Source organism: Equus caballus, chromosome 8, assembly GCF_041296265.1.
Source record: "Equus caballus isolate H_3958 breed thoroughbred chromosome 8, TB-T2T, whole genome shotgun sequence".
Classification (NCBI taxonomy): Eukaryota; Metazoa; Chordata; class Mammalia; order Perissodactyla; family Equidae; genus Equus; species Equus caballus.
This window is the reverse complement of record NC_091691.1, coordinates 43,012,061-43,026,603: the sequence shown is the minus strand read 5'-3', so window position 1 is coordinate 43,026,603 and position 14,543 is coordinate 43,012,061. Positions and strand designations below refer to the sequence as shown.

General features: G+C 45.5%; 1 protein-coding gene and 1 long non-coding RNA gene across 3 annotated transcripts in view; one reads left to right on the top strand and one right to left on the bottom strand.

The window, feature by feature from the left end:
* Nucleotides 1–14,543, bottom strand: part of RAB31 (RAB31, member RAS oncogene family) — a 120,610-nt gene that overhangs the window by 13,766 nt on the left and 92,301 nt on the right. For both annotated transcript variants that reach the window (XM_001489527.5, XM_023647464.2), the window contains exon 6: nucleotides 2,876–2,985. In XM_001489527.5, coding sequence (XP_001489577.2) covers nucleotides 2,876–2,985 — 110 coding nt within the window. The remainder of the gene's footprint in view (nucleotides 1–2,875; nucleotides 2,986–14,543) is intronic.
* On the top strand, nucleotides 8,552–12,172 carry LOC106780932 (uncharacterized). Its single transcript, XR_001377351.3, has 3 exons — nucleotides 8,552–8,844; nucleotides 9,134–9,257; nucleotides 10,792–12,172. It is a non-coding gene; the product is annotated as an uncharacterized lncRNA (long non-coding RNA).

Below are 14,543 nucleotides of genomic sequence, written 5' to 3'. Positions count from 1 at the left end.
AGCAGACAGTCTTTGCTAAACAATTTCCAGTTAGAAAATATATTAACTCCTATTCAGAAAGCACAGTTGTCTCATTTCTGGTTTATGAACACTCCGGGTACGTGAAAGAGAAAGGTGTCTCTCTATCCAAGTCAGTATGAATTAATTTTGTTTACGCACCCTTCTTAAAAGGCTTTTATTCTCACTACCCTTCTTGATTTCTTATTGCATCTTTTCTCCCAGGCACGTTTGTCTCTGAACACAGCTTTGGGAAGCACAGGTGTCAGCAATATCTCATTCTATTTCAAGCTCAGGGAGGAGCACAAGAATACACGTAAGACTGGGGAAAAGGAAAATAAAGGAAACGTCAGCTGCACTGTTACAGGTACCCGGTGCTGCGCTGGAGACAAACCTGTATTCAGGCTGCCACGCCCTGGTCCGAAGAAATTTGCCTGAAGGAGAAAGGCCGTTGGGCACCAGTGCTCACAGCACGTATATGGAGAGACACCTTGGCAGGGCCTGTGTGTCTACAGGCTCTTTGCTAAGGCAATTTAACCAAAGCATAAGGAAACAGAATCAAACAATTGTTTATTTGATATGGAAGATGAGGTGATACAAGTATTCTATGGCTTCCAGAGAAATTAAGTATTGGAAGCCACAATTACCGGGTGCTTTAAGCAAAATATTTGTTTTCTCTTCACCAGGATTCTCAGGAACTCCTTATCCAAAGTGCCCATCACTCTGAGCTGTAAAGACCGGATGCGTGTGACGGGCTGTCTACTGGCCGGACCACACCAAGAAACACTTTTCAAGTTAAGATATTAATACTTGCTGCTTAGGTTTGTTTTCTTATTTGAGGTCCTTATTTCATTTTTTATTTTATTTTATTTTATTTTTTTTAAAGATTTTATTTTTTTCCTTTTTCTCCCCAAAGCCCCCCAGTACATAGTTGTGTATTCTTCGGTGTGGGTTCTTCTAGTTGTGGCACGCTGCCTCAGCGTGGTCTGATGAGCAGTGCCATGTCCGCGCCCAGGACTCGAACCAACGAAACACTGGGCCGCCTGCAGCGGAGCGCGCGAACTTAACCACTCGGCCACGGGGCCAGCCCCTCATTTTTTATTTTAATAATGACTTGCGTAAGCCTCAGAAGGTCTCCTAGCTCGTGCAGAAGCCTCAAGCTGAATCTCAAGGATACGGAACTCTGTGCTCCCTTTGCTGCACACCGCCCTCTGCACCGTCTGCCTCCCAGGGGCCAGCTGGGGAGAGGGCTCGAGGGAAGGGAGGAGCCGCACAGAGTGGCGTGGACGTCACCGTCATCAGCAGCTCTCTGGCTTCATGAATTAAAACCATTAATAAAACCAAACTTTCCATGGCTGTACAACTAGCCCAACAAACCAGAAAAGCCAAACGTCCCCAGAAGAGAATGAGTTTGGTCCAAGGAAACAGGAGGTCGGTGGAATGAGTTCAAGCCCACCTCTCTTAGACGTCACCCAGAGTTCCACAGCCACAGAGGGCGGCCGAGCAGTTTCCTCCCAGCAGGGCGCTGCAGCCACGGCCCATTTTCGGGATGGAACAGGAGTCTGGGAGATGGGGTTTCCAACATGAAATGACAGCCCTAGCTCTCTAGAGTTCAACCACTCAGGTCAACAAGCTCAGAGAACACCATTCTGTAGAGAGGGTGAAATAGCAGAAAAACGAATCCTTCTGGAGGAGGAAAGAAGGGGAGGTGGTGTGGACCCCAGTGAGCAGGGCCAGGGTCTCTGGAGAGCTGGGTTGCATTGTTTGGTGCATTTCTGTGTCGTGCCAGAGTTCCCCATCCCAGTGAATTCCCCCTCAAGCCAAGAAAAACAAACAAAATACTCCCTGTGGTGGGTTCTCAGAGTCTAAAGTAATGAACCAAAACCAGTTAAAAGGAAATCAAATCTGTTCTGGGAAGCGGCCCCTCTGACTTTGAGAGCACCGCCAACAATGACCTCAGGCAGAAGAGAGATCAAACTATCAGTTTCCCTTCTGGAATTTCCTTCTAGAATTGTCTGGAGCCTAGATATTTGAGAACAACTGCCAACTATTCAGGGGTTTGACTTTTCCTAAGGTGGGTACCCCAGGACTTTGTGTGCAAGGACCTCACTAAATCACTAAACACACTTCTTGCAAAGTCCCTGATTACGCTCTGAGGGCATCTCAGCACAGTTTCCCAAGAACAGGTAGCCTCTGAGGGCACCCAGAACAGAACGTCATTACCAGAGAGGCTGCGAAGGCGAAGTCTGGCCATCAGCTGGGAAACAGATCTTAGATAAAGGTTATTCATGGGGAAGCAGCGTAAAGAAAGGGAAGCATAACATGGCCCAGAACTGGAGATGGAGCCGTCACCTTCTATTAATTAGCTGATCAGACGGAGGAAAACCTTTACAATTCAACTCTTCACCCAATACCCAACTTCAGATCACAGTGGATGGGGATACTATTTTTTGTTGACGATCACCAGCAAATGAAATCACTAAAAGTTCCTCTTATTTTGTTCGCCTAGAGTCATTCAGCTGGACGGGTGACTTTGGTTTTCTATATCTGATCACTGTCTATTTTATTTCTCCTCCCCTCCACACACTGACATAAGATGCTATGGAAGACATAATTTTTCAATTAAAATAAATTTTATTTTGCAGCATGATTACTACGTTTTGATTCACAAAACATAGAATCAACAGGTTACAGCACAGAATTATGGAAAGTTGGAATTGGGAGGCACAATATAGGTCAGAATTAACAAGTGTATGCTTGTAGGTTTTATATCCACAGCATCAAACAAATTCACACGAAAAGCTCCACTTCAGAGCTCTATGATTTCATCCTTTACTCTCAGAGCATAAAACGTAAGCCAAAAATTCCAGGTACTTACTGATTCCTTGGAAGAGCTCTTCAATGTTAATAGCATTCTTTGCACTTGTTTCAACCACGATGGCACCTATGGACTCAGCATATTCCTTAGCATCCTTCAAGGGAACCTCCCTGGAAAAGAAACCAAACCCAGACAGAAATGAATGCTCATTTGTAAAATATAAATAACCCCAACAGATCAAACAAAAAGCTCATGTGGAAAAAGATCCTTTATTTTCCTGTATAATAGCAATTCACTTGCTCAGGAAGTATTGAAAACCTAGTATGGGTGAGACTTTTTAGAGTTTAAAACCTGGTCTCTGGCATCCACAGAGACAAGATGTGCATATATAAAATGTCGGCCCCAGTCCACAGAAGGAAAAAATTCCAGAACAGTAGGAAAAGTCATTATGAGTACGGCAGTGTACATTCCAGCTTTCAGAGTTAGCATTGACTTCAAATTTTTTTCCCCATAATGATGACTCAATATTCTTAAGAAATTGTATGTGTGTGCAAGTACGTGTTCGTACGCCCTTAGAAGACTTTCAAATATCGTCTTCTACAAATCAGGGAAGATACTGACGTGGTTTGAAAGTTTGGAAATGAACGTGGTTAGCTGCCATGGCTATGATGCAACGTGGCCTATTTGGACTCTCACCTTTAAAAGGCTGTTCCCGCAAAGGTTTCAGGACATGAATCCACTTAAATGAATAATCTAAAAAGACATTTATTGATCTGCTTTCAATGGGAAGATACTGTGGTGGATACAAAGATAAAAAACACACAGTTCCTATCCTCCAGAAACGTATTCATTTATTCAACAAATGTTTACTGAGCAGCTATTGTACGCCAGTCTTTCTTGCAGGTGCCAGAGAAAACACTAGTCCTTGCCTTCTGGAATCTACTTGAGAGCAAAGGCAAACACATTCACGGTCACTCTAATCCACTGCATCGTAACATCTGCAATATGTGGATAACAAAGGCGCCAATAAAGTGCTTCAGGAGGGGAGGGTGGAAAGAGATGCCTTTGACCCATGGACCCGGGGAAGGCGCCTGGGAGGAGGTCACCTGAAGTGTGGCCATGAAGGGGAGAGAAGGTCAGAGGGACGGGAGCCGAGAGAGAGGGTCCAGCAGGAACTGTGGCAGAAGGGCAGGAAAGCACCTCGCGACCGAAGAACAGTGACGGGGTCAGCTCCGCATTCCAGGGAAAAGCCGTGCACAAAGGGGACTGGAGGAGGGGAGTGAGGAGAAGGCTCTGGAAGCTCCTCTAACCCGTCGGCGAGAGAGAGTACAATGCTGCACTAGGAGGACGGCTATAGGAAAAGAAAAAAGGGAGGACAGAAAAACGCAACCGGGAGGGAGGCGAAGAGACTTCCTCTGTCTCCCCATCTCCCTCCCTCTCCTCCATGCCCTCCAAATTCCTCAGAAATAGTTTTAGCTGGTTTGTAAAGTTACTGGGAAAATTGCAGTGTGGCATTTAGCTTCTTTATGTACCCCAAATCAAATGAGAAGAGGGCTTTCCAGGTACTAGCTGGGAGAGGGCTTGACTGGAGTCTACCATGCGCTAGACGGTTGTCGCAGATGCCACGCCAGAGAAGAGAATCTTGCTGGAATCCGTATTTCCGTACTCTTTCCTGCCAAAGACACACTCGGGAAAATTACACTCCTGAATCTACCATCCTTATTGTTTCTAACTGACAAGCCCTGGCCTCTTACAGGTATTTAAAAAACACAAGTTTTCTGGTAGCAATGAATTTTACGTTAGAAACATTCCAGAAAAGGGCTTTTTTATGTTTAGTTTGGCATGTGACCCTGTGTTTTATTTCTTCCTGGCAGTCTTTACGGAAAGGTGAGGCTCATCTCTGCCCAAATGTGGGACAGATAAGACAGGCTGTGGCTTGCTGATCTCTGCCTGGGGTGGAGGCGCAGCTGGCAGTCAAGGAGGCTTCAGAGACCCTGACGCGAGAGCTTACGTACACAGTTAAAGGCCTCCTTCGCTCCCCTCTCAGCAGTCTCATTGTGGGACAAAGAGGAGGAGGCCAGGTTTTGCCAGGATTAAGGCGAGAACAAAGTCACTTGCAACATAATCCAAAATATCCATCCTCAGGATAACAGCAAATGGAGATGGGCTAACTACCTCACAGGCTACAATGCTGGACCTTGAAATGAGATGAGAAAAGTGTGTCCTCATACTTCTCCCATGTTTAGAAACAGATCTTGTTAAGTAAATGACTTGCTGAAAACAGAGCAAATTTGGGGTGGAGGCAGGGTCTAACCCACGGCCTCTGGTTCTGCCCACCTTGCTCCCATCAGGCCTTGACAACACAACCACCCAGCTGGCACCCATACTCCCGAGGCCGTTCTTTCCATGCTTATGGACAAAGAACATGAGGGGTTCAAACTATTCTCGAACTGCACTACGCTGGAGTCAGGGCTGGAGGCAGGGGAGGGCAGAGCCTCCTAAGGAACAGGCTCTCACTCTAAGAGTCTAGAAGGCCAGTGAAAGTCCCGCTACCAGGAACTGAAATTAGAAGGACCGATCCTTCTTGGGTCTGCCAAAACATGTTTCCACTACTGTGGTATCATAAGAAATATGTATTTGATCTTTGTCCCTGGTTCTTGGCACAGAGCTCCTAAAACCCACGAAGTTTCCCGAGACAGAGGTGTGTCTTTTGTTATACATAAAGAGCTCCGTAGACCATACCTGAGCTGCTGACAGGCAGGAGCCCCTAGAAAGCTTCAGGGTGGGGACTGGTCGCCACACGATTGGAGGGTTGGAACTTTCAGCCCCACTCCCCAACCTTTAGGGAGGGAATCGGGGCTGGAGTTTTCACCAGTCATGACTAAGTAATGAATCCTCAGTAAAAACTCCTGAATGCAGGGCTTGGAGAGCTTTGGGTTGGTGAACACACAGAGGTGCCGGGAGGGTGGTGTGCCCAGAGAGGGCATGGAAGCTCTGCCCCTTCCCACATGCCCTGCCCTCTGCACCTCTTCCATCTGGCTGGTCCTGAGTTGTATCCATTACAAGAGAACTGTAATCATAAGTCTAGTGCTTTCCTGAGTTCTCTGAGTCCATTCTAGCAAACTATCAAACCTGGGGGCTGGGGGTCATGGGAACCTCCAAATATGTAGTCTGTTGGGCAGAAGTAAGGGTAACTTGGGGATACCCAAGACGTGCCACTGGCATCTGAAGTGGGGGGCAAGTTTGTGAGACTGAGTCCTTAATTTGTGAGGTCTGTGCTAACTTCAGGTAGTTTAGGGTCAGAATTGAATTGAATTGCTGGGGCCGGCCTGTGGCCCAGTGGTTAAGTTTGTGTGCTCTACTTCGGTGGCCCAGGGTTTCGGTGGTTCAGATCCTGGGCGCGGAAATGGCACCGCTCATCAAGCCATGCTGAGGTAGCGTCCCACATACCACGACTAGAAGGACCCACAACTAAAAATAAATATCTGACTATGTACTGGGGTACTTTGGGGAGAAAAAGGAAAAATAAAATCTTAAAAAAAAAAGAATTTAATTGAATTGCATACCCAGTTGGTGTAGGAAAATTGTTGTTGGAACAAAGGCTACAACTACAATCTGAAAAAAGAGCCTTAGAAGTGTGAGAATGTAATTCCTTGGAGCCTCTTGCGACCACTGGGAACTCCTCCAGCTGCATTTCAGCAGAGGCCCACTGCACAGACCCATTAGGCTGGAAGGTGCCAGTATGATTACAAGAGATATGGCATCTAGTGACTTTCATTCATTTTTTTTTTAACAAATATTTATCAAGTGTCTGCCATATGCTGGACATTGTGCTAGGCATTGAAACAGGTAAACTGAAACCTATTTGCCCAAGCCAAGATATAAACACAGTCAATTTTGATGGTAAAGGCTATTTTTAGACTTTCTAGACCAAGCTACATACAGATAGTAAGGACTCCCAGAAATCACCCAGAAGCCTTAATGCAAACTCGCTGGGAAGGGTAAACTTGGATTCCTTCCTCGCCTGCGCCCTCCTCCAGTGGCTCCTTCACCCTCCTTAAGGAGCTGATTATATTCTATCTGACCCTTCAATGTCAGCATTGCCCAGGGTTTCTTTCTTGACTATCTATCTGAAGTCCTACTGCCACCTCAAAGCAGTGGGACTGGCCAGCCTCAGGCAGGCCGAGTGGGCAGGATGGAGGTTGGGACTCAGAGCCGGCGCTGGATTCCCTCTAGAGCCAGCAGACATGAACGGAGGGAGAAGTGGGAAAGCTGGAGCCCATGGGAGACGCGATAGTCCCCTTACCAAGGAAACTCTGACTTTCAGGGCCCATAAGAAGAGACCAGAGTCAGGGTCAGGGTCAAGAGCTGAGCAAAGGGGAGTGAAAGCAGTACCACTCAGGATTGGGAAAGGAAGATTGCCTCCAACGTGGACACTGTGCAATAGATGGACTTGTCTGTGCATGGCATGTGGCTACATGCTCAGAGGGCCGGAGACGCTATCCTTTCTCTTCTATATCTAGACACATCTCCCTCTTGAGCCAGCTGATCGCTGGTCATCGCTACTTGAACAGCAAACGGGCTTCACAAACGTAACTTGTCGAAGCCTGGCTAACGGCCTTTCCCCCACAAACCTGCTGCCCTTCTCATAAACCCGCTACTTCCCAAGCCAGAGACCATGGAGACGTCCTAAGTGGCTTCTCCTCTCTTACTCTTGACGCTAGTAATGAAGCCTGCGTACCCTCCCTGGTAGCCTCCCCTCCAGGCACCTGCCTCATTTGCCACATGAATATCTGCAGTTGTCTCTGACTGCTCCTCCAGCCTCCTGCAGCCCACTGCCCACGTGCACACTGTGGAAATCTTTCAAAATCACAAATCTATCCAGTATTTCCGTGAACAGAATTATTCAGTGTCTTCCAATTGCCCCAGGATAAAACCCACCACCTACGCAGGACGAGGCTTCAGGTCTTCTTGCTCTCTGGCCCTGCCCAGAGCTGCGGCCCTTCCAAGCCAGTTGCCATTCTGGGAACTTGCTGTGCTCATGTCTGTTTCTGGGTCGTGCACCTGCTCTTACTTGGCAATATTCCACCCGTGGCCTCCTGGAGAGCTCAGCCTCACAGCCCCTCCTCCAGGGTAGATGCTCTTCCCCTTGTGCCCTCATACCTGTGCTTATTCCGGCATAATACTATCACCCTTATGAAACCGTCTGGCTCCCAAAACAGGCTGTGGATTTCTTAAAATCAGGACCACGGTTTTGTTTTAGTGTGCCAGCATCCTAACAGAGCCTGGCACCTAGGAGGTAATCAATGAGTATCTGTTGAACGACTGAATGACAAAATCACCCAAGTCTCCTTCAGCAGAAAGGACTCAGGTGGAGGAGGGGCCGTGCAGACTTAAGGGGCAGTGTGGGGAGTGTTGAGGAATCAATTGGAAAAGGCCTGGGGAGGAGGCACCCCCACCCTCCATATGAGCAGGGAGGGAAGCTTAGGGGTGACAGCACACGAACGGGGAGGGGTCTCCTCCTGGCCCGGGCTCTGACATTAATCAGCTTATGTGTCAGCATGGTCCACACAGTGGCCTGTGGTGTGCCCCAGACACAGGCAGAGGCCTGAGCTGGCCACAGCACTTGTGGGCTCTCTGCGGGGGAGGGAGGTCAGGAAACAACATTCTTGTGGGCTGCAGACTTTTCAGCAGGCAGTGCTGCCCAATAAGGGTCCTTGTTTTGTTGTTCTCGGTGTAACCAGGCAACACGGCAGCTGACTCATTCCAATTTCAGGGCTGTTGAATTCTCCAGGCTCCTCCTCCGCTGCCGCAGGGAGAGAGGAGGACAGACAGGTGCACCACGGCGTTCCAGAAGCCCCACCAGTGAGGAAGGGGACCAGCAGCAGGCTGAGGCAGAACAACGCTTCAGCCCCAGGGCTTCACCCGCAAGGGTCGGTTCTGCGGGCTCCTGCTGGACGTCGGTGGAGAAGATGACCTCCACTGAGCCCACCTGTGCTGAAGGGGCGCGTTCTGGCCACGGCTTTCAGGTCAGAATCTTTCACAGGTGGCCTAGCAAGCACCTGATGCGAGAACGGCGGTTCAGGAGTGCTGCCCACAGAAGTATGGTTGTGTTCTCCTTCAGTGAACAGCCCCTCACTCAATGTCCACTTCCCTCAGGTCTCAGGCCGGTCATTCTCCCGGCCAGGGTGAATGCTTTACAACCACTGTAGATGTCAAGTAAGTTGACATTACAAAGTGCTCAGAACATCAGCGTTTACTTAAATCTTTACAAAGATGTAGCAGCCGGGACAATGGCATGACACCATTTTCTTACAGAGTGCCAAAAAGACTGAGGAAATGATGTAAATGGAGGAAACAAGTAAAAAGGAGGCTCCAACTACTTAAGAGCTCGAGGCCCTCAGAAGTTCCTCTGACTCAGTCCCTTCACTTCGTGGCCCAGGTAAGGCTCCCAGTTCAGCCATCACTGGTCCATAGAAGAACAGGGGAACCCAGGCTACACCAGCCAACTCGTTAAATATGTTAATTTCCATCAATCACCCCAAGAGTAAAATCCCATCGTGTTTTAAAGTCCTTTCTCCATAAGAAAGACCTGACATTAATTCTGAAGTTATTTATTCAAAGATGGTGTGCAACTTTTCAGAGATCATGAACATTTCTTGTGACATTCCTGTGCATGCTCTCTGCACACTCTGGTTTGGGTTGTTTGAATCTCTTTCTTATTAATTTGTAAGTGTCTTTGCATATTAAGGAATGGAGCCTTTTGTAATATTTTCCATACTTTTTTCAGTTTATCATTTGTATTGGATATAATTTGTAATATTGTTGCCACACAGAAGTTTTTATATAGTCAGACTTCTTGAACATTCTTTATTACGGCTTCTGAGTTTTGTATCATAATTAAGCAGTTCATTCCAATTCCAAGATTATTTTTAAAATTCAACTGCTTCCTCTAACTTTCATGGTTTTGCTACTTTCCATTTAAAGCCCTATTCCTTTTTGAATTTATTTTCTCTTATTTTTTCCCTATGACTAAGTATCCCCAAACCATTTATTCAACTATCTCTTTTTTCACTTATTTAAATATCATCATTATCATATACTAAATCATCCTATATATTTCACCCTATTTCTTTTTTCTATGCTCTGTTCGTTGCTTTTCTGTCTAGTTCTATGACAATGCTACATCATTTTATTACAGAATCATTAGAATATATTTCAATAACTGCTGGCGTTTGTCCCTCCAATACTGTTTCTGCCTGTTTATTTTTCTAGATGAATTCTAGGGTTATTTTGTAATAAACTGTCCTTTTAAAGTGTTATTTTGGTAATTTGCCTAGAATCTCAGTGAATTCATGGTTTAATTTAGAGCAAACTGACATTTTTACAATACTGAGTTTTTCTATCCAGGGAAAAAGTACAGATTTTCATTTATTTAAAATAGTCTTCTTTTATGTGCTATCAGAGAGCTGTAACATTTTTATCTATGTAGGTCTTGCTTGTTTCTTGCTTAATTTATTCTTAGGATTTAAAAAACTTCACAATTTTAACAATGACACACACAACAAAAAAAGTTTATTACTAGGTATTTCAAATTTGTATTGCTATCATAGGAGAGTTTTAACTTCTACTTGGTTTTCTTTTTTTTTTTAAAGATTGGCACCTGCGCTAACATCTGTTGCCAATCTTCTTCTTCTTCTCCCCAAAGCCCCCGGGTACCTAGTTGTATATTCTAGTTGTGAGTGCCTCTGGTTGTGCTATATGGGACGCTGCCTCAACATGACCCGATGAGCGGTGCCATGTCCACGCCCGGGATCCGAACCAGTGAAACCCTGGGCCACCAAAGCGGAGCACACGAACTTAACCACTCGGCCACGGGGCCGGCCCCTCTATTTGATTTTCTAATTGGTTATTATTTGCATATAGTTGAAGAATAGTTATTCAGTAGATGATCTTGGTTTTCCTAACCCTGCTAGCAATTAAAGAAACTGACATGAAAATGAGGATCACATTATTCGCATATCAGACTGGCTAAGATGGAGAAGTTGAATATCTGCAGTGTTGGAGTGTGGAGAGACTGATGCTCGTACACTGTTGGCAGGACAACATATGTTCCAAAGAGCTCATGGAAGCTTACTTGCAGAAAAACCACATCTCCTAAGATGTTTTCAGGTATCTTAGAGCAAGCGCAGAAAAATTCATTCTCTCGGAAAATTAAATACAGAAGTTAAAAAACAAAAACAAAACAACTCGATGCTAAAAACAAAGAGACGAAATGAGGACAAACACCCAAGATTCCTGCACTCCTCTCTGTCACATAACAGTTGCAACCAAGCCTCCTCTAGACATCTTCAGAGACACCCAGGAATATCTCGGGCATCACTCCCAGGCGTGTCCTACATCAGCCACCAGTGACGACTGCGGCTTGTTAGAAATGAAGATCCCTGTGCCCCAGGCCTACTGAACCAGAAGGTCTATTGGGCAAGCAACTTCCCAACAGCTTCTTACACATTCTGAAGCTTGAGAATAGCTCTTTTAGGGGATGGACTGTAAAATACTGCGTTTGATATTTTTGCAGTCTATCCAATTCATAACGTGACACTATGAGGTCAAGAGTCTGGCAATCTGTATTAACATGACTATCCCCAGGGCACCACTGTACGGTGACAAAATAAGAGTAGCAGCCTCATGAGCTCTTCCCAAAAGAAATCTTCTGGAGGGTCAGGTGTGTTCTAACGCACACACCATATTTCGAAAATACCATTAGAGCAACATGAAGCATTTTATATTCTGCCAAACTCCTGGAATATAACAGTTAAGACATCATTTAAAACTGTTTGCCCTATACATTCACTCTCTTCTCCAGCCACTGTCCCCTCCCCCTTCCAAGGTCAAGCTAATTTAGGCCACTTAAGCTGGCCATGAGCAAGTAGACAGGCAACAGTGAGCAGGAGCCGGCTGTGAAATGTCTGGTGGAATTATTTTTTGTCAAAACCATCCCACATGTTTAAGGTATTCTAGCCAAGAGCAACGGAAATCATTCACAACATTCCATCGGAATCCAGCCGAGGAAGGCTGCAGGCTGTCTGCGAAGGCGCTGTGTGCAGTGAAGCAGTCTGAGTCTCCCCCACTCCCTCAGGCAGCCACAGAAATGAGGAATCAGGCCTGGTGGTGCTCCCATCAGCTCGTATTTTCCCTAAATATCCAAGATATGTGTGTAACACACAGATGAGGCAACCATTTTAGCAATAATTAAAGCAGCAAAATCTCTGTTTAAAAAATGCTGGTTCTTCTAGACACATGGGTTGGTTTACCTGTGAGGAAGTGAAACTAAAATAAACTCTTTTTTTTAAAGACTTTACTTTTTATTTTTCCTTCTTCTCCCCAAACCCCCCGGTACATAGTTGTATATTTTTAGTTGTGGGTCCTTCTAGTTGTGGCAGGAGGGACGCCGCCTCAGCGTAGCTTGATGAGCGGTGCTAGGTCCGCGCCCAGGATCCGAACCAGCAAAACCCTGGGGCTCCAAAGCGGGGCGTGCAAACTTAACCACTCTGCCATGGGGCTGGTCAGCCCCCAAAATAAACTTTTTTAAAAAAAACAAATAAGTACCACCTTCGCAGTAAATATCTGATTGGACAATAACACTTTACAATGGTCTAAGCGCTTACGGTTACAGCACTTGACATGGGTACCCTGGGAAGAACTTCTGTTTCCATGGGGCCTCACTTGCTTACTAATGTGTGTCCGTAACTGCTGTCCACCTGAGGCCAAGTTCCTGGTGTCAGGTTCCCATAAGCAGTGTCGGGTTCTCCCACAGACTTAAAGGAAAATGTCAGAGTTTGAATCAAATGAGGACTGAGCAGAAAACATAGGATCTCTAGGGAAACATGGCCCTTCCTTTGCCTCTTAATATGCTTCTCCAGACAGATTTCAGGCTGGTCCCAAGAGGCCAGACAGAACCATTGGGAAGAGTTGTTGGCCCCACATCCCATGAGCAGAATCAAATGGGCTGCCATTGGAAATTCTTCTCCCTCCTCAATGCTGTTCACACCTCTTAGGAGATGAAACATAGCATGATGGTCAAGAACTCAGCTCTGGGACGACTACCTGGGTTTAAAGCTAGGCCCCATACCCTCTTAGCTACAGGACCTGGAACAAGCTTCTCCACCTCTGTGCCTCAGTTTCCTTATTGATAAAATGGAAGAATGATAGTAACTCACCGGATCATGAGGATTAACCTAAACCACTTCTAATTGTGTGTGGTACATAATAAGCATTCAATTTGGGTTGGCAGTGATGATAATGATGATGATGATGAACGTGTTTTCAGTCCACTGCCTAAGTGAACAGAATATAAATATAAGAAAATGCTGTGCTATTTGAAAATAATCGCTGAGATTGCTGTAATTCTTAATGGAAGTTACATTTTGAACTCTGGAACTTATGGGCAATATGTAAAGTGAAAGGGAAAAGATTGTCTATCTTCTAACAAAATCTCCAGGAGCAAAGGATTACCACTCTGCTTAATCATACATTAGTTGATGACTTTTTAAAACATCCCTTCCCAGCCCTGAAAGAAGGTTAGAATGAGCCATGTGGTTCTATATTAGAGTCAGAGGCATCAATATGAATTTATGTTTATCTTTTTTTGTTTTTGTCTTGTTTTGTTTTTGGTGAGGAAGATTGGCCCTGAGCTAACACCTGTTGCCAATCTTCCTCTTTGCTTGAGGAAGAGTGACCCTGAGCTAACAACTGTGCCCATCTTCCTCTATTTTGTATTGGGCTGCCACCACAGCATGGCTTGAGAAGTGATGTAGGATCTGAACCAGCCAACACAGACCACCAAAACAGAGCACACTGAACTTCACCACTACACCACCGGGTTGGCTCCCTATGTTTATCTTAATATAGATACAGATGGCTGGATAGAGAAATAATTATAGACATGAGTGTACACTCGAGTTAGTATACATTATGTCTATTTCCTAGCTCTGTTCACTGAGAGACCCTAGACCTAATGACACCCCAGCAGCAATGAGCACACCCAGGCCAGATCTTGGCTTCTAAATACCATCTCCAATAAAATGAACCAGGGCTGCTTGGAGAAATGGCTGATCCTAGGGATATAGCCAAAAATACACAAGACGAGCCTGGAACATCTATTGTGCCGAAAAGTAAGGAAGTGCTCAAAAACTAAAACAATAGGCATATGTTAAGGGGACACAAGAGCCAAGAGAAAGAGCTCCCAGTGGCCAAAGCTAAAACAATTTGAGCAATGAATTAAATAACACAGTATTGCCTTATAACCCAAATTATAAAATAAATATCCAGGATTCCATACTGATATAAATAAATGATTGAATAATTAATTAAGGGGGGAAAGACAAATTGCACCTGCAAAAAAATTCCAAACAGTCTATGACGCTCTCCTCCCTCAAGGAGTGGAGCATAACCCCGACCCTTGCGTGTGGGCCGTGCACAGTGACTTCATTCCACAGAGCCCAGTGAGGAGAGTGGAGAGAGGGTAACCTCAGTGCAGAAACCTCACAGTCACTACCTCAGCCAGGCATCAAGGCCAACATCATTAGTTGTAAGTCATGTTCATAACATGAACCCTTGATAAGTTTAATTAATGATAAAATGATTAAAATGGTCCTTTCCTTCTGTGGTCTTCCTCCCCAAAACACATATCCCCAGTCTAATCATGAGAAATGCATCAGACAAACCC